Source organism: Oryza sativa, chromosome 5 (assembly GCF_034140825.1).
Source record: "Oryza sativa Japonica Group chromosome 5, ASM3414082v1".
Taxonomy (NCBI): Eukaryota; Viridiplantae; Streptophyta; class Magnoliopsida; order Poales; family Poaceae; genus Oryza; species Oryza sativa.
This window is the reverse complement of record NC_089039.1, coordinates 13355584-13381182: the sequence shown is the minus strand read 5'-3', so window position 1 is coordinate 13381182 and position 25599 is coordinate 13355584. Positions and strand designations below refer to the sequence as shown.

Here is a 25599-nt window from a genome sequence, read left to right as displayed (position 1 = left end):
CGGGCCTCATGAGATACCGACTCAACGAGTCAATTCTACGTGACACGGGATCACCCAAATGATCAACCGAAACCGGCGAACGGAACCGGTGGCTCTGAACAGCTCTAAACTAAAGGACGACTCCACACGGATGAACGAACGAAGCACGGGGAACACCTCGTTCCAACGAACGAGCGAACGACTCAACAACGGCTGCGGCTAAACCGGTGGGCTAGAAACGATTCACGATAAAGCCCCGATACGGCAAACGATAGGCCGGTAGGAACCTAGAGTTGCACCTATGGCCAAGGTTGTCAGTATCCCGATTCGTATCCAAGTATCTTACGATACTACGATCCTACTAAGCCGAAACGATACCGATCCCACCTAGTATCCTAATTTTTATAGTATCTTGATCCTACTATTCATTACTACACGATCCTACGAAATCTTAGGTGGTATCCCGATTCTACGATCCCTACGATACTACAAAATATTATTTAAAATAACATGGTTTGAAAATAATGTAAATAAATATGCTCAAATTTATATAAAATTCAGTTAAATATATCAAAACCAGCGTGGTTTCTCTTGATAAATATCTCTATTTGCATGACATATATCATTACTACATTTTTTATATAGAATGGCTATATATATAATTAATATAAATATTAATTAAACTTAAAAAAAGAAAATATCATAGTATCTCGATACTACGATACGATCTTACGGTACGATATTACTTTGAGCAAAACGATACTACATAGTATCCCGATCTTGACAACCTTGCCTACGGCTAGATAACTCGACTACTGAGCAACGGGATAAAGCGGCGGCTAGGTTTAAGCGGCACACGGCTACAACACGGCACAGCAGCGACGGCACAGCACGACAGCAAGGCGCAGCAGCGGCAGCGACTCAACAACGACTTAGCAAGACGGCTACCGAGCGGTAGCAATGGCTCTGCTAAGCCAGGAACGCGGCAGCGGTAGCGATGCACGACAGCGGCGCGGCGACTGCAGTACGTGCACTAGGGCAGCGGCTACGCGGCGGCTAGCAGCGGACAACAGCGGGTGCGGTGCACGGCAATGACCGGCTCGACGCTAGGGCCAAATAAGATTAGATTAAATTGGATTAAGTCCCTAGGGATAAACTACACCGGTAAATGACATGGGAGAGAGGAGAGCTCACCGGAGAAGACGACGGCGACGACCAAGATGACGACGGCGAGGGGTGACGGCTAGCGGCGGCGGCGAGCTAGGGCAGCGGCGGCTAGGGTGCTGGAGGAGGCGGCTAAACAGGAGGAGGAGGAGGCTAGGGGCGGCTGCAACACAAAAAAAAACAGGAAACAGGAGGGGAGAGGACGGCTTATATAGGGGAAGATTGAATAGGATTAGGTGGGGCCAAGGGAGGCACGGCAGAGGGGGGAGGGGAGGGAAGGCGTGCGCGGCTGGGAGAGGGGAGAGGCGCACGGCTGGGAGGAGGCCGAGAGGAGGAAGGGAAAAAGATACGGGAGGAGAAGGTTGCCTAGAAAGGAAAGGTGGGGGAAACAGATGCGGTGCCGTTTTGGGAAAGGAAGAGGAAACGAAACCAGAAAGAGAATAGGACTCGGCTCGTCATACAAAACGAAACCGCGGTGGCAAAAGGGGTCGGCGGATACGATGAACCGCGGACGGGGAGAGTGAACCGGGAAGGATTGACAACCAAAGGAAGGAAAGGAAAGAATTATTAATTAATTTTCCAATTAAATTAATCACTGAATGATCTTTCAATTGTTAAAAATACTTCCAATGCTCAAATAATTTCAAGAAAAATCCTGAAAATACTTGGACACTCAAAGTACTTAACAAGATTATAATCAGACCATTTAATGATTAATTTAATTTGTGGGTAATTACTGAAATGTTCTTTGTATGATTAAAATTAGGAATTGAGCTCCGAAAAATCCGAGAAAATTTCAGAGAGTATAATTAACCACGGAGAATTTAATAAAAATTAAATCCAGCCATGCTTTATATTTAGGAAATTTTATTTCCCACATTTAACTTCACATGTAAATTAATGAACATTTAATATAAATTCTAATAATAATTTATAAATCCTAAAACGAAAATCAGGATGTGACAGCGGATCAAACCCCGGACAAGAGTAGAGTATTACTTCTTATTAAGAAGGTTTGAACTTGTATAAACTTCCTTGTCTCCAAACCCATCCACTTTTCTAGCTTGATAGCCACCCCCTTTTAGTATTGCCGAAATCTTGTTTCGACAATTGGTGCGCCAGGTAGGGGTAGCGTCAAGTTTTTTGCCAACTAGTGCGATGGGTTTCGTCTCCGGCATCGACGACTTCGTCTTCCCACCCGGGCAGGCGTTCTGGTTCGGCAGCCTCGACTTCATCACCAATGACTTCGGCAGGATTTCTCTCCTCGACTCGGAGCCGAACCAGTCGGGGAGAGGCTAGGTCTCCACCCCGTTCGGTATTCCGAACTCGGCCGAGATCTACCCCAAGATCATCTCGATTGAGTCAGCCCCAAACCACTCGGACGAAATCCAATCTACTCCAACACGACCTGATCAAGACGATGGACCCTATCCCTCAATCCTGATGAGACTCCCCGATGATCTGGCCGCTGTCTTCACCACCAAGGCATCTTCTCCCCGAAGGCCTAGGCGGGATCCAGCTTCGGCTTCGATCCAATCTAACTCTAGGGAGGTCGGTGTTATACTCCAACCTCTTGGGATGGTCTCGACGGAAGAACTGGACGGCTACCTCAGCTCCCCCGGTGTCAGTTCTCGACCAACGGAGATCCTCGAGTACGACGACTTCGGCTATTACTACGACTACGGTAACTTCGATGACTTCGACGACAGCTACGAGGACGACTACACGCCTCTCTTTTTCGGCGTATTCATGGCCGACAACGAGACGGCAGAACAGCGCCGAGCCCGAGAAGCGGAAGAAGAACGCACACGACAAGAAGCTGAACGTTACCGACTGGAGGAAGAACGACAACGACAAGAGCGAGAACGACTACAGCGTGAACAACAAGATCGCGAACAGGCTACGAAGAAGGCTGAGGATCGACGACAGCGCGCCTTGGAATCTGGACGACGAGCACGAGAGCTCATCGGGCAACAAGACGTCGAGGGGACGACGGTTTTTCGCACCCCCCAACAGAACGCGGTTGCAGCGATCACCCTCCTCGACACCCTCCTCACGGAAGACACACTCAATCAGGCTGATTACGTCGTCAACATCTTGAACCAGACCAAAACCATGATCGCCGCCTCGGTCCCAGTTAACTCCACGAGCACCCGCACGCCGACCGGCAACCGAGTTCCACCTCTTCGATCTCAAGACTATCACCAACCAAGCCTCAGTGTCGTCGGCGAGGGATCCAATCGCAGGAGTAGGGATCATGGCAAACGATCTGTCCACTCGCCCCCTGACCAGCACAAGGAGAGTCGAGCTGAACATCCCTGCTTCCCACACCGTAGGCATCCCATCGATCTTCACGAGACTATCAACCAGCGCCGGGCGGCAAGAGGCTACAACCCCCACCATTCACCAAATCGTTACGATGATGATGTGGATGGAGTTGCTGCCTTCACAAGCGACCTGCATCGAGTGGATTGGCCGGCTGGCTTCAAGCCGACTGGAATCGAGAAGTATGACAGCACCACTAACCCTGAGTCCTGGCTCACCGTCTATGGTCTCGCCATCTGCGCAACAGGAGGAGACAACAAAGCCATGGCAAACTACCTGCCCGTGGCCCTAGCAGATTCTGCCCGGTCCTGGCTACACGGGCTACCCCGTGGCACAATTGGATCTTGGGCGGAGCTTCGCGACCACTTCATCGCCAACTTCCAGGGCACCTTTGAACGCCCCGGCACCCAGTTTGATCTCTACAACGTTATTTAGAAGCCCAGACAATCCCTCCGAGATTACATCGGACGTTTTTCTGAGCAGCGCAACAAGATCTCCGACATCACCGATGATGTCATCATCGCCGCTTTCACCAAGGGCATTCGTCATGAGCTCTGTCACGCCCCGAACTAGTACCGACCGGAACTAGCCCGTGACGCTCCAAATTAACCTGTTAATCGATACCAGTCCCAGGAAACAGTGCTGGTATCACAGGAAGACAGATTATCACAGCAACAGAGGTCTCTTTATTATAGAGTAAAGGTACAGTCATGTTGGGCTGCGGACAGATCCCGAGCTCACAACTGCATTACAAAAGGGAAGCGGAAGCCAATACTTGGACCAAACAACACAGGCGCGACTTGGGAACTAGGCCGAAACCCTAAAACTCATCATAGCCGGCTTGCTCCTAGAAGAACTCGTCATCAGCAGGATCCGCTTCATCTTCTTCAGCAACTGGGGGGGAATTATTTATATAGAGCAAGGGTAAGTACGGGAGTACTCAGCAAGCCATGGGAAATAAGTGTTTAATGCAGGCTTCAAGGAAAGGCTGTTGTTTTTGCAATTGATTTTATTTGAACTCTTTTCTGTAAACAACTAAGTGAGTGCTTCTCAAACGACACGGATGAGACAGTGCGTCTCGTCCGGTCGGAGTATGTACAATGTATCAGTCTTTTGAATTGTTCAAGATTGGCACCCAGCCAACAACTTTCAAACGGCCACCCGGGCCAACAACTTTCAAACGGCCACCCGGGCCTAGCTGATCCCATCAGCTGCAGATTTTCCAAACATCGATCCCCTTTTCACAACAGCAATTTCACAAGGCAGTAGTCAAACAAAACTACGCTAGGAATCACCTCACATCCGCCCATGACCGTGGGCACGGCTGTTCGAACAGTTTGTTAACCTCTGCAGAGGGGGTACACTTTACCCACACGACATTACTAACCTGGATCACCCAGCCCGTGGGGATCAGCCACGTCGGGAGACCTCCAAGCTTTCATGACAAGGCATTTCCAAAGCCGACACAGGTTTACCATATGCCGACAAGAGGGGTCCCAGACCAACAACAGGTTAGGTCCCAGACCATACTGTGCCAGGAAGCCCGGGGGTCCTCCCCGACACCACCCCGGCGAATCCACGTGTCTCTCGGCATCAAGGCTCCCCTGATAAGCTAGTCTTATGTTCGTACTTGTCTTATGTTCGGATGAAATTCCAAGGAAACGGTCCTTAAGTGCGAGAGCGGGAAACCGTACACCCGGTACATTCCCCGGTCCGCGGTTTTGGAAATTCATTTAGTTCGCAAGCACCGACCCAGGTGTTGGGTTTTCCAAGCCTTTTGTAAAACCCAAGTTTTACCCAAGAAGTTTTTCAGATTTTAAGTTTGAAGGCGACCGTCGATACTCGCACAGGGTGCACGAATATCGAGGCGCAACTAGATGGTTACAAGGGGACATGATATAACAATTACGAGCCAACGGCTTGGATTCGCCGGAGGGAGCTTGACGGCGGCGAATTGCGGCGGCGGCAACCGGCAGCGGGAGAAGGGGGAAACAGCGACGAGGTCACGAGGGGCCGATTCCCGGCGGCGAGAGCATCTACGCGGCTATGGGAATCCGATGCTAGCGTTGGATTGGGCAGAGCTGCGCCGAGCGAGGCCGGCGACGAGCGGCGCTTCCGAGCTCGGGCGGCGACGGCGGCGAGCACACGGCGAGCGGCGGCAACGGTCGGGGCGGCGCCGGCTAGCTACGGGGAGGCTACTCATGCTACTACCCAGGTCTAAGGGGAGGAGATGGAGCGAGGAGGGAGAACGGGGAGATGCACTACCGTGCGGGCGGGCGCAGTGACGAGAGGCCGACGGCGCGGGAGTAATCTCTCCGGCCTCGGGCCGAGGAAGAGGAGGGGGAGGGCGCGCCCGGAGTCCCCTTCCGCGTCCTTGCTCGTGCCGGCTCCTCCGACACGCGCAACGACGAACGGCGACGGCGAACAGAGCACGGGAGGCGGCGACAATGGCGTGGAGGCGAATGGGAGAGGAAGGGAAAGAGGGAAGCTTGGGTTTATAGGGGCGACAATGTCGGTTTGGGAACCGACCTAAGGCGGTCAAAGGAGAGGGCTAGCGCTCGGCGGTCGCGGCCAAAGCGGCGACAGGGACGAGGGAGGAGGATGACGCCGGCGGGAGGAAAAAGGGGAAAAGAGGGAGAGAAAAGGGGGCTTGTCCCTTGCCTCTTTGGGAAAAGGAGGAGGGAGCGGGGGCGACGCAGCAGGGGGAGGAGGAGCTCTGCCTCCGTCCCTTGGCAGCTTGCGCGCGGAGTGGCGGGGGCCGGGCGATGACGACGGCGGTGACGGCGGCGCGGTTTGGAGCGGGGCGACGACATGGGCGGCAGGCGCGGGCAGACGCGGCAGAGGCTGACGGCGGCGGCGACCAGGCGGTCGGCCACCACGGCACGCGCGCGCGGGAAGCAGCGGGCGGCGCGGCGGTTTGAGCGGCGCGGCTCGGGCACGCGCGCTGGCTCGCGGGGCCGAGCGGCTGCGCGGCAGGGCAGCGGGGCCGGGCGGCGTAGACGGCGCAGGCGCGGCACGGGCGGCGACCACGCGGGCGCGCGCACGCGAGCAACGGCGCGCGGGGGCCGATTTTGGGGCGGGGAGCTCGCTAGGGATGGAGGCGGGGAGAGGGAGAGCGAGGGGGAGGGGGCGCTCGGCGCGGCTTACGCGCACGCGCGCGCGGCGCGCGGGCAGAGCGAGGGAGAGAGGGAGGGAGAGAGAGAGAGAGAGAGCCGGGGTGGGAGGGGAAGATGGGCCGAGAGAGATTCGGCCCATCGAACCCGAGGGAGGCAAAATAGACTTTTGCGGAGGAATTGATTTGGGAAGGATTTGGATTCGGGATTGAACTCGACGATAGATCGGGGATTTGAGATCTGAGAAGGCACGGACACTAGACAACAAGCAAAGAAACATATTTCGCAAATAGGATTTTTAAGAGATAATTTTTTCCGCTAGGTGCCACGACGGAACGGGCGCTACAAGCTCTTAGTCGGCAAATTAGGCCGCAAACCTCCTAGTACGGTCAAGCAGATGTTTGAGAAAGCTAATGAGTATGCCAAGGCCGAAGACGCGGTCATCGCATCCAAGCAGTCGGGCAACACCTGGAAGCCAAAGAAAGATGCGCCGACTACGGGGGGAGTGGAAGTACCAATCACAAGGATCGCAAGCGTAAGCCCGAGGAACTTGTAGCAACTACCACACCATCGTCCCAACAACGTTCACGCGTCAACACTTTCGACAAGATCATGAACTCCCAATGTCCCCATCACCCAAATTCCAATCACGCGGCCAAAGATTGCTTCGTCTACAAACAGTTCGCAGAGCAATATGCCAAGAGCGCACGCAAGCCGACTGACGAAGACCAAGGCACGTCGAAAAAGAAGGACGATGGAGATGATGCCCCAACTGGTTTTCAGGACTCCTGCAAGGAACTTAACCACATCTTTGGCGGACCTCTAGCTTACGAATCCAAGTGGAAGCAAAAACTCACCGAACGAGAGATCAATGCCGTTCAGCCTGATACGCCCCAGTACCTTCGGTGGTCAGAGACAGCTATCAAGTTTGACCGCTCGGATCACCCTGACCGAGTGGTCCACCCGGGGCGGTACCCCCTGGTACTAGACCCAATGGTTCGCAACGTCAAGCTCCGATGATCTCTCATCGATGGCGGCAGTGCACTCAACATCCTTTTCGCCAAGACTCTGGACGACATGCAGATCCCTCGGACGGAGCTGAAGCCGAGTAGTGTGCCCTTTCATGGAGTCATCCCCGGGCTATCTGCTACTCCACTCAGCCAGATCACTCTGCCAGTCACCTTTGGCACTTGGGAGAACTTTCGCACAGAGAACATTTGCTTTAAAGTCGCAGATTTTGAGACAGCGTACCACGCCATACTCGGTCGCCCCGCGTTAACCAAGTTCATGGTTGTCCCACATTATACCTATATGATGATGAAGATGCCAGGTCCTCGAGGAGTTATATCCCTGGGAGCGATATCAAGCAAGCCGTCACCTACGACAAGAAAAGTTGCGAGATGGCCCAGACCCGTGAGATCACGCTCGCTCGAGAAGAAATCCGACTAGCCGCGTCAACTGCGACCGAAGGAGAAGTGCTTGCAACCAAGATGCCAAAGAGCAGAGAAAGCAACGCCAAGACCAAGAAAATTCCTCTAGATCCCTTTGATCCTACTAAGACTGCTGTAATAGGTGCTGAGTTAGATTGTAAATAGGAAGAAGCCGGGACAATGGCAGATGTGTGTCGATTATACCGACCTCAACAAATCCTATCCCAAAGATCCCTTCGGATTACCTCGCATTGACCAGGTGGTTGATTCAATGGCCGGCTGCGAGTTACTCAGCTTTTTGGATTGCTACTCGGGATATCATCAGATCCGACTAAAGGAGTCCGACTGCTTGAAGACTTCATTCATCACACCCTTCGGGGCCTACTGCTACATCACCATGCCTTTTGGATTAAAGAACGCAGGAGCGACTTATCAACGCATGATCCAGAGATGCTTTTCAAGTCAGATTGGTCGCAACGTTGAAGCTTATGTTGATGATGTAGTTGTCAAGACCAAGCAGAAGGATAATCTGATTGCGGATCTAGAAGAGACCTTTGCGAGCATCCGCGCTTTCAGGATGAAGATGAATCCTGAAAAATGCATCTTCGGAGTACCGTCAGGGAAGCTGCTTGGCTTTATGGTATCCCATAGGGCATACAAGCCAACCCGGAGAAGATCAACGCCATCCTTAACATGAAATCGCCGAGTTCCCAGAAAGATTTCCAAAAGCTGACTGGGTGCATGGCGGCGCTCACCCGGTTTGTCTCACGACTCGGCGAGCGGGGGATGCCTTTTTTCAAGCTGTTGAAGAAAAACGACAGCTTCCAGTGGGGACCCGAAGTGCAAAAAAGCCTTTGAAGACTTCAAGAAACTTCTCACTACTCCACAAGTTTTGGCCTCACCGCATCCACAAGAGCTGCTGTTGTTATACGTGTCGGCAACTTCTCAGGTTGTGAGCACGGTCCTGGTTGTTGAGTGTGAAGAAGATGGCCATGTTCAAAAAGTCTAACGACCAATTTATTTCGTCAGTGAAGTTTTAGCCGACTCCAAGACCAGATACCCTCAGGTACAAAAGCTGTTATATGGTGTTCTAATTACCGTTAGGAAATTATCTTACTATTTTCAAGGTCACTCGGTTACGGTGGTCACATCGTTCCCACTCGGAGACATACTTCATAATCGTGAGGCAAATGGACGAATCGCAAAGTGGGCCTTAGAATTGATGCCTTTGGATTTCTCCTTCAAGCCACGAACTTCAATCAAGTCCCAAGCCTTAGCAGATTTTGTCGCCGAGTGGACCGAGTGCCAGGAAGACACGCCTGCGGAAAAGATGGAATACTGGACTATGCATTTTGATGGGTCAAAAAGGCTTTCAGGCACCGGAGCAGGAGTCGTCCTGATTTCCCCGACTGGAGAAAGGCTGAGCTACATGTTGTGGATACATTTTTCTGCGTCCCATGACGTGGCGGATTATGAGGCGCTTCTTCATGGATTAAGGATCGCGATTTCCTTGGGAATTCGACGTCTGATAGTTCGCGGAGATTCTCAATTGGTTGTTAATCAAGTCATGAAAGAGTGGTCCTGCTTTGATGATAATATGACTGCCTATCGACAAGAGGTACGCAAATTAGAAGATAAGTTTGATGGCCTTGAGCTAACTCATGTTCTCCGACACAATAATGAGGCAGCCGACCGACTAGCCAACTTCGGTTCAAAACGAGAAGCAGCTCCTTCCGATGTGTTCGTTGAACATCTTTATGAGCCGACCGTACCAAGAAAAGAAACGACCGAGGCCACAGACACTCAAGAGGTGAATATGCTCGAAGCCGACTAGAGAGAGCCCTTCATCAAATTTTTAACCAAGCAAGAACTCCCTCAAGATAAAGACGAAGCCGAGCGGATCTCCAAGCGAATCAAACTTTACATCATGCATGAGGTTGAACTGTACAAGAAAAGTCCGTCAGGGATTTTGCAACGCTGCGTGTCTTTGGAGGAAGGGAGGCAATTGCTAACGGACATACATTCGGGCATTTGCGGCAATCATGCTGCTGCGCGAACCATTGTTGGCAAGGCTTATTGGCAGAGTTTTTTCTGGCCTACCGCCGTATCCGATGCTGACAGGATTGTGCGGACGTGTGAGGGTTGTCAATTTTTCGCCCGACAGACTCATCTACCAGCTCAGGAGTTGCAGACCATCCCGTTATCCTGGCCGTTCGCGGTTTGGGGGCTCGATATGGTCAGACCGTTCAAAAAGGCTACCGGTGGTTATACTCATCTCTTTGTGGCCATAGATAAATTCTCCAAGTGGATCAAAGCCAAACCAGTCATCACGATCACAGCAGACAAGGCTAGAGATTTTTTCATCAACATTGTGCACAGGTTTGGAGTACCCAATCGGATCATCACCGATAATAGTACTCAGTTCACTGGCGGAGTATTTAAAGATTTCTGTGAAGACTTTGGTATCAAGATCTGTTACGCCTCCGTAGCGCATCCCATGAGCAATGGACAAGTCAAACGCGCCACTGGTATGGTACTCCAAGGAATAAAAGCACGAATTTTCGACCGACTGCGTCCCTACGCTGTCAAACGGGTGGATCAACTGCCATCTGTACTTTGGTCCTTGCGCACTACGCCCGGTCGGGCTACGGGCCAGTCATCATTCTTTCTGGTTTATGGTGCGGAAGCAATGTTGCCAAGCGAGGTAGAATTCGAGTCTTTACGATTTCGTAACTTCAGAGAGGAGCGCTACGAAGAAAACCGAGTGGATGATCTCAACCGATTGGAGGAAGCCCGTGAAACAGCTTTGATCCAGTCGGCTCGGTATTTACAAGGGATGCGACGTTATCACAACCGCAACGTTCAATCACGAGCTTTTTTAGTCGGAGACCTGGTTTTAAGGAAAATTCAAACTACACGAGATCGGCACAAGTTATCTCCTTTATGGGAAGGACCGTTCATAATTTCTGAAGTTACTCGGCCAGGTTCATACCGACTCAAGCGTGAAGATGGTACTCATGTTGACAACTCTTGGAATATCGAGCATTTTCGTCGTTTTTATGCTTAGGCATTATTTCTTGTATTTTCCTCTTTGACTGCTAACACCAAGCTTTTCCTTGAAGTTATCAGTCGGGGGCTACTACAATATTAATGGAGTGTGATTTTTATCAATTCAATTTGCTTACTTGATTTATCATTGCCTTGTTTGATTTTTTGGCTTAGTCAATAAGGACTGAAAGTTTTTAACAACTTTTGCAGGTTCTAGGCTCAATAAGGTTCGACAAAAACTTTTAAGAAATCAGGAGCTGAGTCTAAATCATCAAGCACAGCATACTGTCGGAGATATGGGCCCGGGGGTATGCGAAGCATGAGCAATCCGCCTTCACATCCTGCCACGTGTCCCTGTGACTTGCTCCTGCCCCCCGCCGTCCACGAACCGCGGGGGCGGCTAGGGGGTTCGGGGCCTCGGGGTGCCACGGCACGCCCCTCGGGCCCTTGCGCCGCTTTGCCCCGAGGCCCTCGCCCAGCCACCATGTGGCGGGAAAAGCGAGCGAGGAGGGAGCCCAGGATGATATTACATTAATGCGCACAACGCCCCAACTGCCCCCTGCTACATTTAATGCAGTGAGGCAGACGTGCGGCGTGCGGGTCTGACGCACCATAATCGAAGAATGACCGGTCTGTGACCGGTCATGATGCCGGTCACGTCTGACTAGACCGACGACCGAGCTCCCACGTCGCGTTTGCTTCTAGCGGAGTGGGGGTAGATATGACCCATCCCATCGGAGGGTCATTCGGACGGCGGCCACCACAAGTCTTCATCCCTTAATGGGGGAATGACAGGGATGTCCCCCATGTCAGGCGAGGGACGGCGCTGGGCCCTACTCAAGGACAAGCTGTGGTTTTGCATCCAGGCGAAGGCACGGGATGGGTTCCGGTCAAGGGAGGGTGGGTCTCCACCCGAAAGAAGAGTAGGTAGAAACGGTGCATGTGGTATCCCCTTGAGATATAAAAGGAGGACCTTGCCCACCGAAAGGGGGGGACGACTGAGAGAAAACCTGAACTCTAGGAGAAGAAGGGCAAGAGAGCTCTCCGGAGTGAAGGGATCCTTGTAACACTTAATCATAATCCCAAACACAGGAGTAGGGTATTACGCTCCACAGCGGCCCGAACCTGTATAACTCGATTGTGTGTAAGATAGCCAGGAGCCTTAGTGGCGGATACGTGATTTCTGAGAAGCGAGCCTCTTCCCCCGGCCAAACTCACGAAAGGGGGATCTCACGACCTCCCGCTATCGAGGGCCTTCCCTCGACACATAGATTTATCAATATTGTACAAATTGTGCCTGCATCATCATCAAAATACAATGTCAATCAGTCTTTTCATCATTAGAGTTATTGGATCCAGTCGGCTTGAGGTCGGTCTCTTGGAATCTCTCGACTACATCGGTGGCTATCTTGTCAGGAGCTTTTTGTGATCACTAATGAGGTCGAGGGCGGCTTCTTCACTTGTCCCGTCTGCAAAGCCATCGACAGCATCAATGTCAATCTTTGGGTACAAGGACTTGGTCATCGCCAATGCCAGACTCGCCCCCATACTTCCGGCCTCTTTGATGTTCTTAAAATATGTATCCGAACCGGTTCTTAGCTTGTCGAAGATTTCAACAGCATCAAACGAACTCGGACCACTGTTATTGAAAAACATGGCTTGAATAAGTGGTGTAGCGGCATTGGCGACCTCATCTCTAGCCCCTTCAAGCTTCTTGATTTTGTTGACCAAGACGTTGAATTGAGCCTGGGATTTGATTTTGCGATCTGCACAAATGGTCTATGTCGACGAATGAATGCAAAGATAAGAAAGGTTTTGAAGTTTCAGCTATATGTACCTTCGACATCTTTCAGAGCCGAGTCTCTTTGTTTGGCTAGTTCGCCCTTGTCTTTTTCCAGAGCTTTGATTCGTTTTTCTAGCTCGGATATCTTGGCAGCTTGCACTGTGTTGTTTTCTACTGTTTAATTACACATAGGTGGCAACTTCAAACAAGTCAGACAAGAGTAAGGATTACCTTTGGATGAACCGCTTAGCTCAATGTTGAAATCTTGAAGCTCGGTGATCCGGTCCCTGAGATCATGCTCATTTTTTTTTTTGGCAAGCTCCTTGACTCCATGAAGCTGGGCTCTGGTTGCGTCTAGGGTTCCGAGATGGGGGACCAGCTTTTCAAGTGTTGTGGTTTTTGCTTCATTCCTAAGGTGGATTCTCTGCATTATAAATTCATCTTCATTCAGTAAAGTGGCCGACAGGATGGGTAAAGCTATGAGCAAAGAGACTTACATTTACGAGACGAGTAGCTTGGTTAAGCGTTTTGGCCAGCAAAGATATTTCTTCGTCTTCTTTATGTTTATGTATCACAATTCCTTGTGGCTGCATTTCATCATCCCACCATTTGACTAATATGGGTGGGCGAGAGTCTTCAGCCGACCGTATCCGAAGGACCTCCTCTTCGTCGCCAATCATTGGGCCTTATACATTCATGAATAATGGTGAAGCAATTGAAAAAAGTTTGTCGGATCAAGACAGATTTGGAGGATTAGTTTACCTGTTATAATTTCCGGTCGGGGACAAGTAGGTCCTTGCATCCTGACAGGAGAGTTAGTTCCAGGGTCAGCACCAATGTCCGTCCTGTGAGGGCTGTTGGCTTGAGTTTCCACTTCTGGGATATTTTTATTTTGTTTTGTACCCGACTGGTTTCCAGTCGGGGGCTCCTGATCAGCACCAACTTCAGCTTCAGCCGACTGATTCCCAGTCGGGGGCTCGTTGCTGGTATCTACATTGCCGGATGCCGGTTGATTATTACCCGGACGGCAGTCGGCCCAGTTTCTGCTGAAGGACCAGTCTCCGTGCCAATCGGCGTGGGGTCTTTTCCAGAGGGATCTATGTCAGATGGTTTCCTACAAATTTGAGATATGCTATCAGCTTTGCTTCAATAGTGAGTGACTAGCGAAACAGGGGAAATTGTTAGATGACACATACCTGGATGACTTCCTTATTTTTGGCATGGGATGACTGGATGTTTTCTTCTTCGGATTGGCTTGCTTTGGCTGTTTCTCAGTCCCCTCTTTTTTGCCTGTCTTTTTTGCGTCGTCACCTTCATCGTCACTTGAAACCAACTTCCTCTCATGAGAATCTGGCTGATTAGTTGACCTCGAGGGGTTGGGTTGGACATCCGACTGGATCTTCTGCCCTCCACTAGCTTGGCTAGTGTGCCGGCGAGGTGAGCGGCGTTGAATAATCGGAGGATCAGATTTCATCAAAGCGAATTCCTGTGCACGGTATTCCAAGTTTTTCAGTCGACCTTACAGAAGATACAAGTATGATTTGAGAAAGGCTGAGGTGTATAATACGTACCGGTGGAGGAGGGTTGAAGGCGTTGTATGGCACAACTGGCATTAAGTGTGAATAGCTGACCACGATGGCATTCGAGAAGATCTTGTGCATTCTCTCCTACATAGTTTTGAACTCAAGAGACTCTGGGTCCTCTCGGTTGGGGTCATGCTTGCCATCAAACTCAAAAGTTGTTCGGGATCTCTCCTTGATTGGTGCCAGCCGGCTCTTGATGAAGTGCCGGGTGATTTGCTCCCCTTGTAGACCCTGTTCTTTAAGCTTCAGCATGCGATCCAATAGGTCAAGCGCTTGAGCAGCTTCTTCTCCCATGGGAAAAGAGTTCCAGGTATCGCGGTATACTGGAGGAAGATAGGAGTACCCGGGAAGCGCTGGCTCGGGGTTTTGCACGTAGAACCAGTTCGCATGCCAACCTTTGTTCGAGGTCTTGAATGGCATGGATAAGTATTTTTGGCTCAAAGTCCCCCTCAGTTGAAATCCGGCTCCCCCAACTACGCACGGTTTGCTATTATTTGGCTGAGGCTTGAGGAAGAAGACGCGCGGAATAGAGCAAAATGCGGCCTGATCCCCAGAAAAGCCTCGCAAGCGTGGATGAAATTGGCGATGTGGACTATGGAATTGGGGTTTAGGTGATGCAAACTGATCCCATAGAAATCCAAAATCTCCCGGAAGAAACTTGAAGTCGAAAGAGAAGACCCGCCATAAAAGAAATGGGAGAACACCACCACCTCGTGTGTCGGGGGTTGGAAACGCTTCGCCGAATGCTGGACGCCACCCGATGATCTCTTTCGCCGGAAGAACTCTCGCCAATTTCCCCAAAAACAAAGAAGTTTCGCACTGTAGCAGAGAATGGGGAAAGTGGCGAGAGTTTCGGCGGGGAAGACGAAGCGATGCTTTGTTTTTGGTGTTATTTCATTAGGGTTTCGGGAGTACTAATGGGCCTAGGCCTAAACAGTACTTTAGCCCAATTTGGTTATCGGCGTGGCTAAGTTGTGATCCTTAGGGACTTGGGCATTTTTGCTTCGGCAATACTTGCTCACAACAATATAGCCCAATGTTGCTAAAATCCTTTTTGACGCAGTTAAATAATTCTTTGGAATTACTACGATGCAAATAAAAAGGTGCCCAACGGAAAAGTGTTATACTAATTTTGTAAGCCTTTTTAGGCTGCAAAAGCTGTTTGGGTTTTGTTGAGATGACTGGTTTTTGAATGGTCATTCTCTCGGCATGTTATATGCTTATTTTTTATTATGGCGTGAGTCATAGCCTAGGCTATTTGGATTCGTCAATTGTCATGATTTAAACCACATTTGATGGATCTTTTTGAGAGTTTTTACTCGGATTCTTGTCATATGTGTTGATTTATGGACCTTTAGAGTATTTCTTACTCGGGTTTCTTTATATCTTCATTTTTGGTATATTAAAGCTAAAACAGTCGGCTAGATGTTTTACACAGCGTCGCATATGCTTAGCTGTATGATACTTTTGATGATTCAGTTGAAAGACCACTCGGTTGGATGTAATTTGTACCTTGACTATATGTTTAGTTTTTAACTAATCACATAGTCGGGGGCTACAGCTAATTAGGTGCATCTAGTCGATGCACCTAACTTCTTTTATTTTCAGCCCTTCACAGTCTTTGATTTTAGTACTCGGGAGGCCAGAGCAGAAGGAGTTGGATCACTCGGATTATTGCTTCGGATTACGAGAGAAGACTATTTCGTCGACTGTAAAGGTCTCAGGGGCTACTATGGAGATTATGGATACCCCATACCTACACGGCATGTATAATCCGATTGGGTATAGGGAGCCATGTATAGATAGAATATCTTTAATGAGGCCCGGGTTAAGTTCCAAACTTGTGTGTTAAGGAAGTACCCAGGATCCTAGTTGGTTACGATTAGGTCATATCTGTAACTACCTATTCCGTTAGGGATATGGGCTGTATTTTGTAATACGGACTCCTTCTCCTATATAAGGAGGGGTCCGGGTGCCTCTTGGGATACGAGATTCTACTCTCAGATCATACGATCAATAATACACTCGGCGGATCAAACCCCAGACAGGAGTAGGGTATCACTTCTTATTAAGAAGGCCTGAACCTGTATAAACTTCCTTGTCTCCAAACCCATCCACTTTTCTAGCTTGATAGCCACCCCCTTTTAGTATTGCCGAAATCTTGTTTCGACACCACCCACGGCGCGCTCTGCACCGTCGTCGCCACGCCGGCCACGGTGGCGAGGGTGTGCCCCACCGTTGACTCGGCCCGGCGGTCCGCCTCACCGAGTTCCCGCTCGACAACGCCACCTCCTCCTCCACGCTCGCCCGACGTGCCTTGTGGTGGACTTCTGCCACCCGTGGGCATCGGAGCTCGCCGCCGGCCTCGCCGTCCCGCGGCTCACCTTCTTCAGCATGTGTGCCTTCTGCCTCCTCTGCCAGCACAACGTCGAGAGGTTCGGCGCCTACGACGGCGTCGCCGACGACAATGCGCCGGTGGTCGTGCCTGGCTTGGCGAGGAGGATCGAGGTCACGCGGGCGCAGGCCCCGGGCTTCTTCCGCGTCCCCGGGTGGGACAAGTTCGCCGACGACGTGGAGCGCAGGTGTTGGGCGGCGATGGCGCGGCGCGGCCGTGCTTGAGCGCTGGCCGGCTCGGCGCGGTGTGGAGCACAGCGGCAAGGTGGAACGGAGGGAGGCGGCATGGGAGGAAGAAGGAGGTCCTCCAGCAGCCACTGGTGCCGAGTAGGCCGCGCGTGCTCTGGGCGTCGCCGCCGTCACCGAGCAAGTCGCGACCGGGAGGAAGAAGAAGGAGGGAGAAAGAAAAGAAAGAGAGGAAGACAGATGGAGAGCTGACATGTGGGCCCAAGGGCATTTTTGACATTTCACGTGATTTCTCTCCTCTTTAACCGGAAATTATTATTTTAATCGGCGCGGTGTCCATAGGCAAATTACCATGTTTATGGAGTGTTTTCGCCCAAATATGAGTTTGGACAGTGTCCTAGGGCTAAAACCACATATAAGCAGTGCCATGTAGCAAAATTTTCCCAATTTAAATCTGGGCACTACCATTGATTAGGTCACAATCCAAACCTACGAGTTTACTATTCCAATAACCAAAATATTGGTATGGCCCAGTTTTGCAGTTTTGGTAGCAAACCAAAACGGCCCTGTATTCTTCTCGTCGAGACTCCAAACTACAATTTCATTTTCCTTTAGCACCGCTTTCCAAAGTAAACGATGCATTTTATTAAAAAAAAAATATATATATATAGAAGTATCTTAAAAAAAGAAATAAATTAATTTTAAAATTTATAATAGCTAATACTTAATTAATGATGAATTAATGAGCCGCTCTGTTTTACATGGTGCTAATATGCTGCTCTAATATGAACTTACAAACAGGCACTGGCTCACTCTCTATCTCCAGTTTTTCAGCCACGGGCTCTAGATATTCTATATATTTAAATATGAAATATGGTGATTTTTGTTTTCCAAAATATTTAACTTCGCACATGAGGCAGTGGATTTGTCTCAAACTCCCATGTAGTCTACAATGAACTATTTGTCCCATTTGGATTTGTGGACAATTTTTTGGGTTTTCAATGAACTATTTGGATTTGTGGACAATTCTTTTGGATTTTCGATTTACAGGTATTTATTTGAAATGGACAGGTGCCAAGCTAATACTACAAAATATCGCCAATCCTTTCTTAAATCTCAAAAGGTCCATGGAGAACAGGCTGCTAAATTGCAAGTTTGCTACAGACGACAAGGCTGTACAGTGATGCCAGGTCAGTAATGGCTGCAGACGACAGTGATATACAGTGACTAAAACTCAACTTTACTCTTCAGTTGTCAATAGCTACAGAGCTCATCTCTCTTCATCAGTTACTTGTCAACATCTACCACAAGTGAAAAAGCCTGAGGCGCCCTACTGGTCACAACCATTGACCACTTCATAGTTCATAGTACTAGTTTAGTGTCATACAAGGAATTTTTTATAAGTAAATTTCATCCAACGCAATAAATCATATTTAATCTTTAACTAGGACTATAGGAGATGTTACATCAGATCCAGAATAAACGTTTTTTTTTCATCCATTGGTGCAAGCATGTCTTTTTGTTCCCAATAACATGGTGAAACAAAAGGTATCTTCCCTAAGGAGTGTATAAGCCACTGGCCTCTAATGTTTGCGCTAAATTCTTGGGTGAAGTTGATGTTTTACTCTTTCGATGTAATGACCAGCAAGCCCAGAGCGCCGATGAGCAGGTACTGCAACAACAGATAACAAATGTCAGCCATACTCTCAGCAATAGATCGATTAAGCTACAAATAATATTCTCAATTTGAGTTATAGTCTATCTAGGGAATAGATAACTGACAGACCTACCTAGTATCTATTTACAATATTGGAAATAATAATCGAGGACTAAAACTTTTATCAACATCTTACAAACTATTCCCACATGGATAATGGATTAGAGTAACCGTAGTTTAATCTCCAGGTTAGTAAACAAGGAAGAGCATACCTTTATAAATGGTTTCTCAGTCATGATGATTGTAACCCACCCGACATATGGAAGAAAGCTGCAGACAGCAGAAAAATAAGGTTGGCCAAGTTAATTTTCACCAGGAATGACAATAGATTAATGTTCTCAAATTGAGCATACTGACCCTACAGCCCGTCCCATAATGTGATGTTGGTGAAGCCAAAGCTGCCCATGTGCATAAAGAAGACGGTCGTCCCCAAAATTATTATCACCTGAGAAGCAGTTTACTAGTTAAGACAAAACATTCATTGGCACCCATTGTACATTAAACATTTCTAGATGTCCATTGCAACCAGCACTACACAAATTGACCAGAAAGAGAAACATATGGAGCAAAAGGAAATATGGTTAATACCTTTCGTGAGGATATCAACTTCAGCACTTTCCTCGCGTTCATGGACCTATACACAGATAAGAGTAAACTCAAATGAATACCCAGGAAAAATAACGAAATAAAAGGTGACTTAACATCAACTAATAAAAAATTAGATTGATTGACGAAAACTTCAGAGTTCATTACCTTAATCACACGGTGAACAATTGGAATTTCACGGCCCTACATACGGTACAACCAAATGTTAAAATTAATGATTTCAGGAGCATATGTAAGCATGATTTATAGGGCCAATTGATAAATTCATGATTCAGCGAGTAATGTACAGATAATAAGTTACAATGACTCAGTAAGACTTACATCAATGTTGAAAACAACTATCTCTCCTGTGCGGATAGGATCTTTGCTCATGTGTAGAAAAAGGATATCGCCCTGCAAAGAAGATAATACATCATTCAGGTTTACTAGTGTGAAAGATGATCAAAGGATGCAAAAATGAAACATGGAGAAAACACTGGGGACTAAATAGACAATATTCACTAACACATTATCAGATTGACGTAACATTATCCTTTAAAAGTGATGACTGGGAAATAACAAGTTAAAGATGGAAGGAAGGGAAAAGGACAAGGCAGCAACTAGTTACAAACTAACCGAACTATGAAACGGAATCTACTCTTATGCAAAAGAACTATACAATGTGTATTCTTATCCTCGGTGTTTTGTTCCAAACTGCATTTCAGAAGAGGAGGGAAGGTCGACTCCAAAGGTCTTTTGCTTTAGAAAAAACTAGAGATTGGCTTTTATCACGTGTTTGGAAGACTTGGAAGATCGAACTAATGGAATTAAATGGGTGCTAGAGAAATCAGGTGAATTCACAGTTAGCTCCTTGCGCAGAACTCAATTTGGGTTGAGTAAAATGTCAGCTACAAGATCTCTGGAAAGCTAAAATTCCTTTGATTATTATGTTTTTATTTAGTTAATACAGACAAAATCAAAAAGAAAAAGAGAACGTCAATCAATGCCAGACCAGTTCTCCATGTGGTGGATTCCTTGGCCTAAACTTACCACAAGCACTATCGAGTAAGCTACCAAAAGGTGGTGCATAAGAAATGGGTGGCTCGGATAAATATGCTCTGTGTGGCTTGATACAAGATGGGAATTGTGTCTTCTTAGGTATATTATGGCTTCAGTGCAGCATCAATGAAAATGAAGCCCTTGGTTAGGAGTGCAGTCCTATGGCTTGGAAAAGTTATCCACATCTGGGTTCAAATGAAGATTGATCGAGAGGCTGGGCCCTGGATCTTAGGCTTGGCCACAGTTGTGTGGCCTGTTTGGTTACCAACAAATAAAATGGAGATAGAAGGAAAATGGATCAGGCAGCCTGTTGTGGTTATTTCCAGGTCCAGGATGGTTCTTCCATGCAGCAAAGGAATGTGTTTTTAAAGCTGGTGATGGATAGACTGCGGCATTCGCGAGAAAATTAAGAAATAACTCTGTTAGCCTTTCTTCTATTTTGCTCTCACTATATCTGCCACTTTACAGTCCATTACTGTGCATTTTGGATGATATATTTTGCACCCTGGTTTCTCTCATTTCTGTGTGTTTCCATTTCCCTGCTCTGGTGACCCTAAACTATGTTGCTTCAATATAAAGTGGAGCAAGTGCATTTTATTCGAAAAAAGCAGATATGCAAAATCTTAACAGGACAAGATAGGCGAATAATTATGTCCACAGGACAAGACGAGGATAAATGTAATTAAAATAAGCAAATTTCATAGTTTTGTTAGGTGGAAACTAACCCTTTTAAATCCAGGCTCCATGCTACCAGAAAGGACCACAACCACTGGGGACTCGCTCCCCGTTGCAACCATCAATCCCTTCCATATGATCAGTGCCGAGGTAACAATCATACCTGCAAAGTAAAAAACATCTCAATAACGAGTCCCCAACCAAAGAGACAACAAATCCAAGAGCACTAAAACCTCAAACAAACAAACAAAAAAGCAGATTAACTGATAAAACCCAATACCCTTCTTTTCCCCTCCCTAAATATCACAACTTTACAATCTAATCTTAAGCAGGGAACAGTATTATTATTTACAACTAGCTCTAACCCCTAAGTTTAAAACAATCATCTACAGGCATTCACCAAAGTCACAACCCACATTACACGAGAGCAGAAAAATCACAATCCATTCCTCTAAGGCTTTCATATACAATGCAGATATTCCTCGTTTTTTCTTTCAAGAAAAGGAAAACCTTAATAACCTCACAGGAACAGATCAAGAACCCCTAAAGCCTCCCTCCCCAAATCCTGCAGGCGTAACCTCCCAAACGCTTCAAAGAACCGAAGCTTTCGCATAATCGCGCGGTAAATCCATCACTACCTTTGAAATCAAGAACTACGCGGCGCCCCGCAACCCACTGATCTGAACGGGAAGGACTCCGAAAAGAAAAACTCTAAAACCGACGAACATAATCAGGGGATGAGATGAAGGGCGTCACCGAGGCTGATGATTTGCGCGAGGACTTGGCGGATCTGTATCGAGCGGATCGACTCCACCGTATCGCCGATGAATCCCATCTCTCTCGGGCCTCGGCTCCCGGCGCCCGGCGGCGAACTCAACGCTGGGAGAAGAAAGGAAAACAAATCTGCGTGTACTGCGTTCTGTTTTTTTTCGGACAGCACCCCGCGAATGGTCGGTAGTTACGTTCATGCCCCTCTCGTTGGGATCACGTCACTGGGCTTATTTCTGATCGACGGATGTGGATCGGACGGCTAGGGAAATGGTGCGGCAATGAAATGGCAGATTGTGCTCACAGAGTTTGGATATATTCTCGTGTAATGTGCCATTGGCCCGTTCGTTTCTAATGAAAGTGGAGGATAAACTTTTGAATTAAAATGATACGTTTTTTAAATAGCTAAACGGTACGTTTCGCGTGAAAACTTTCTGTATGAAAGTTATTTTAAAATATTAGATTAATCCATTTTTTAAGTTTGTAATAATTAAATCACACGTTTTTAACATCTCATTTTACGTGAAACAAAAATACTCCATCCGTCCTAAAATATAAGTATTTTTAGCTATGAATCTGGATAAGTGTGTGTCTATATTTATAACTAAAAGTTACTGTATTTTGGGACGCAAGTAGTATGAAATTAACGGTAGGAAATGAAATGATATGCGGGAGAAGATGAATGTTACCGTTGATCATAGTCTCTCCTATAGATACGTCATTTATATCAGTACATAACCAAAATTATAGTGTAGCTATTAATTTTCTTATAGATGATGTGACACACGTCACCAGTAACTCGTGGTACTAATAAACCTGCTCTAAGCTGTACTACACTACTATATATTCTTATGATTATGATTAGAGAGCTACTATAGGAACAATATTTTACGTACGAAGCTCGTCAATGTAACGTTTTCGACGGAAGCCAGTCACGTTGTCCGCAACAAGTAACGTTTACCATCCGTGAGCAATCGTACGAGAGAATCAAACATAACAATCGTACGTGCGATTATGACATTTTTTAAAAAATGCGAGTTTAATAGTATGTTCTTTCTCATGAGTTCCCAACTCATCTCACTCTTTTTTTGCGTGCACAATTTTCAAACTACTAAATGGTGCGCGTTTAAAAAAGTTTATATAAAAAATTGTTTTAAAAAAATCATATTAATTTGTTTTTAAAATTTTTTAGCTAATACTTAATTAATCCTGAGATTGAGAGTTTACACGAGAAAATTGATGGTGAGATTAAGATGGGAATTTAATTTTTAATCCCAGTATCTTGTTTGGTAGAGGTGATGGAAATTAATAGGGAGTTTAGTTAGAGATTAGTTCATTAATGAAAACGGATGGCTGAGTTTTGTTTAGGCAAAGTAAAGGAGGAATTCCCCCCAATTACCATCTCCTACCTAAGTATTGAAAAGGAGAGAGTTCCTCTCACAATTCCCCATCCCCATTCCGCAAAAATTTCCATGTATCCCAACCAAACAAAGCAGTTAATAGGCTCATCTTTCTAAACTCCCAATCCCTTCTAAAAACTCCCTCCAACCAAACGGACCGTTTGTTCCGTTTTAAGTGAGGAGGATTGGCACCGGGGTGTCCTTGTTCTTGCTTAGCGCAATCAACAAGCGCTAAGCCGCTAAATGCCGTTAGTGTAATCGCATATAATCGGACTGCGATCTCCTCCCCTCTCCGGGCCCCGTCGGTGGTGGTGGTGGTCGTCGCCGTCGTGGTGGGGTGGCCGGGTGGGGATCCTACCAGTCAATCTTACCGGCGGCACGCGCATGCTCATTGACTTATCCTCCTCGAAGATATTCCTCTCACTTCGCTGCAATGGATTCGGATAGTGCCAGTCCATTCTGCCGTTCTGGGAAGAATCTAGAGTATCAAGTAGGAGCAGAGGCTGGGCCGCACCATGGCCGGAGTAGGGGAGGTGCTCACGTCGATAGTCCTCAGGGAGGTGGCCAGGAAGCTGGGCTCCGCCGCCAGGGACCAGGTCACGGCGCAGTGGAACTTCACCAGGGACCTGGACGGGATGCGGACGACGCTGGAGTCCGTCAACGCGCTGCTCCGGCTGCTCCGAGACGCGGAGCAGCGGTCGGCGCTGGAGGATGTTAAAGTATATAGTAGTTAGAGTTATATTAGGATAGAATTGGTTTGTTTAGATTCCTTTCATATCTGTAATCCTTTCTTATCTCCTCTCTATGTACTCTTATATATTTCGACCCCTGAGGCTCAATACAAATGTGTCCCACGTTATGCAGTATTCCTCTCTCCCTATACTATCCAATATGGTATCAGAGCGGGCGATCTAGCGCCGCTCTCACGCTTCCGCCGCCGCTGCCCCCGAGAGTAGCGATCTCCCGGGGGTGGCCACCCATTTTTTCTTTTTTCTTCCTCGTCGCTGTCGTCGTCGTCTTGGAGAGATCGATCTCCACGTCTGTTCTTCGTCTAATCTAGTCATCGTCAAGCAGCTGCAACAGATTGCATCTCCTCTGCCGACCTCCGTGCGTGGCGCTCTTGTATCGCCGTCAGGCCGCCCGTCGTCGACTTCATCTTCAGCATCTGTTCTGCTCCGCCGGCCTCATCGACGGGGCCCTGCCGTCGTCGTCGCCTCCACTGGCCGACGATCGCGCCCCGATGGACAGACGGATGGCGCAGCTCGGCTCCACCTCTGGCACCGGTCTCCCCCTGCAACCCCCGACTCCTCCATCTCCAGCACCACCGTCGACCGGGGGGACAAGCTCCCAGCGCTGCTTCTCCGCCGCCGGTCCTCGCCTACCACCTCGCCTGTCCTGCCGGCTGCCGGGACCATCCTCCGCCGGCTCACCGGACGTCCGCCGCTCGGGAGGAGCCCGTGCGGCTTTGGCTCAAGCGCCTCAAGGGCGGCCTACGATATCTCCGACATGCTCGACGAATTCCAGTCCATCGAGCCGGACGCAAGGAAGGTAAGCTCCTGACAAACCAAATTAACTTGTCCTGGGTCCGACCAAGTTAGAGTAGGAACATTTTTCCCAATTTTTGTAGTATTACGTTGTGGGATTATGGCACATCACTTTTTTTTTGGTAAATCTGGTGTATCGGATAGATGAAACATGGGGCTAAAAGTTTGTGGGATGCCATAAATTTGATCTTGAACCAAACACTATGTACAAAAGAGCTGATGTTGGAGTAACATATAGGCATTGTTTAGTTCGCGAAAAGAAAATTTTTGGGTGTCACATCGGATGTTTGACCAGATGTCGGAAGGGGTTTTTGGACACGAATATCACCTAACGATTTATGGTGTAAACAATAGAGTCGCCAAAATCGATAGATCAAAATCGGCTAGTGAAACCGATTTCGAGATTAATTCACTTTCGCGGAATCACACGACTAATTTACAAGCAAATTAGCAAAGAGGATAAATATCGTACTTACGTGACGACGAACGACTAGTTTTCGAGCAAACTAGCAAAGGATAATCTTCTCGCTTTCGTGGAGAAGCATGACCGTTTTTCAGCGCAAAATGGCAAAGATCAACCAAATTCTAGGGTTGCTAGAACTCAGCCATGAAAATGAAATAGAAAAGAACTAAAGAGAAATAGAGATCTACCCTATAGTTCAACAAATACTTTCACTCATTCACTCATCACTCATTTTTTCATTCCTCATGCAATGGTCAGGATTGTCTCGGTGAAATCCCAACGGTCCAGATCGCTCCCACCTCCCATCTCTCAACCGCGCCCTCCTCTCCGCCCCCTCTCTCCACTCTCAAGCCCCGCCACCCCCTCCCCGCGCCCAAACCCCC

The 25599-nt window shown here is 48.1% G+C and overlaps 1 protein-coding gene across 1 annotated transcript; it reads right to left on the bottom strand.

The window, feature by feature from the left end:
- Window positions 1–18224: 18224 nt before the first annotated feature.
- On the bottom strand, window positions 18225–21940 carry LOC4338334 (uncharacterized). Its single transcript, XM_015782378.3, has 8 exons — window positions 21798–21940; window positions 21092–21204; window positions 19650–19721; window positions 19476–19511; window positions 19311–19356; window positions 19080–19167; window positions 18935–18992; window positions 18225–18677 (listed from the first exon to the last, which is right to left on the bottom strand). The coding sequence occupies exons 1-8, from the start codon at window positions 21874–21876 to the stop codon at window positions 18627–18629; spliced, it is 543 nt and encodes a 180-aa protein (XP_015637864.1). The 5' UTR covers window positions 21877–21940; the 3' UTR covers window positions 18225–18626.
- Window positions 21941–25599: the final 3659 nt, after the last annotated feature.

What these genes read in the sequence shown, in the direction of transcription:
- LOC4338334 (XM_015782378.3), bottom strand. Translation starts at nt 21,876, where the DNA reads ATGGGATTCATCGGCGATACGGTGGAGTCGATCCGCTCGATACAGATC. An exon ending in AGTTGATATCCTCACGAAAG is followed by an intron (nt 19,168 to 19,310) that starts GTATTAACCATA and finishes ACTGCTTCTCAG; the next exon opens with GTGATAATAATTTTGGGGAC. An exon ending in CTGAGAAACCATTTATAAAG is followed by an intron (nt 18,678 to 18,934) that starts GTATGCTCTTCC and finishes CTGTTGTTGCAG; the next exon opens with TACCTGCTCATCGGCGCTCT.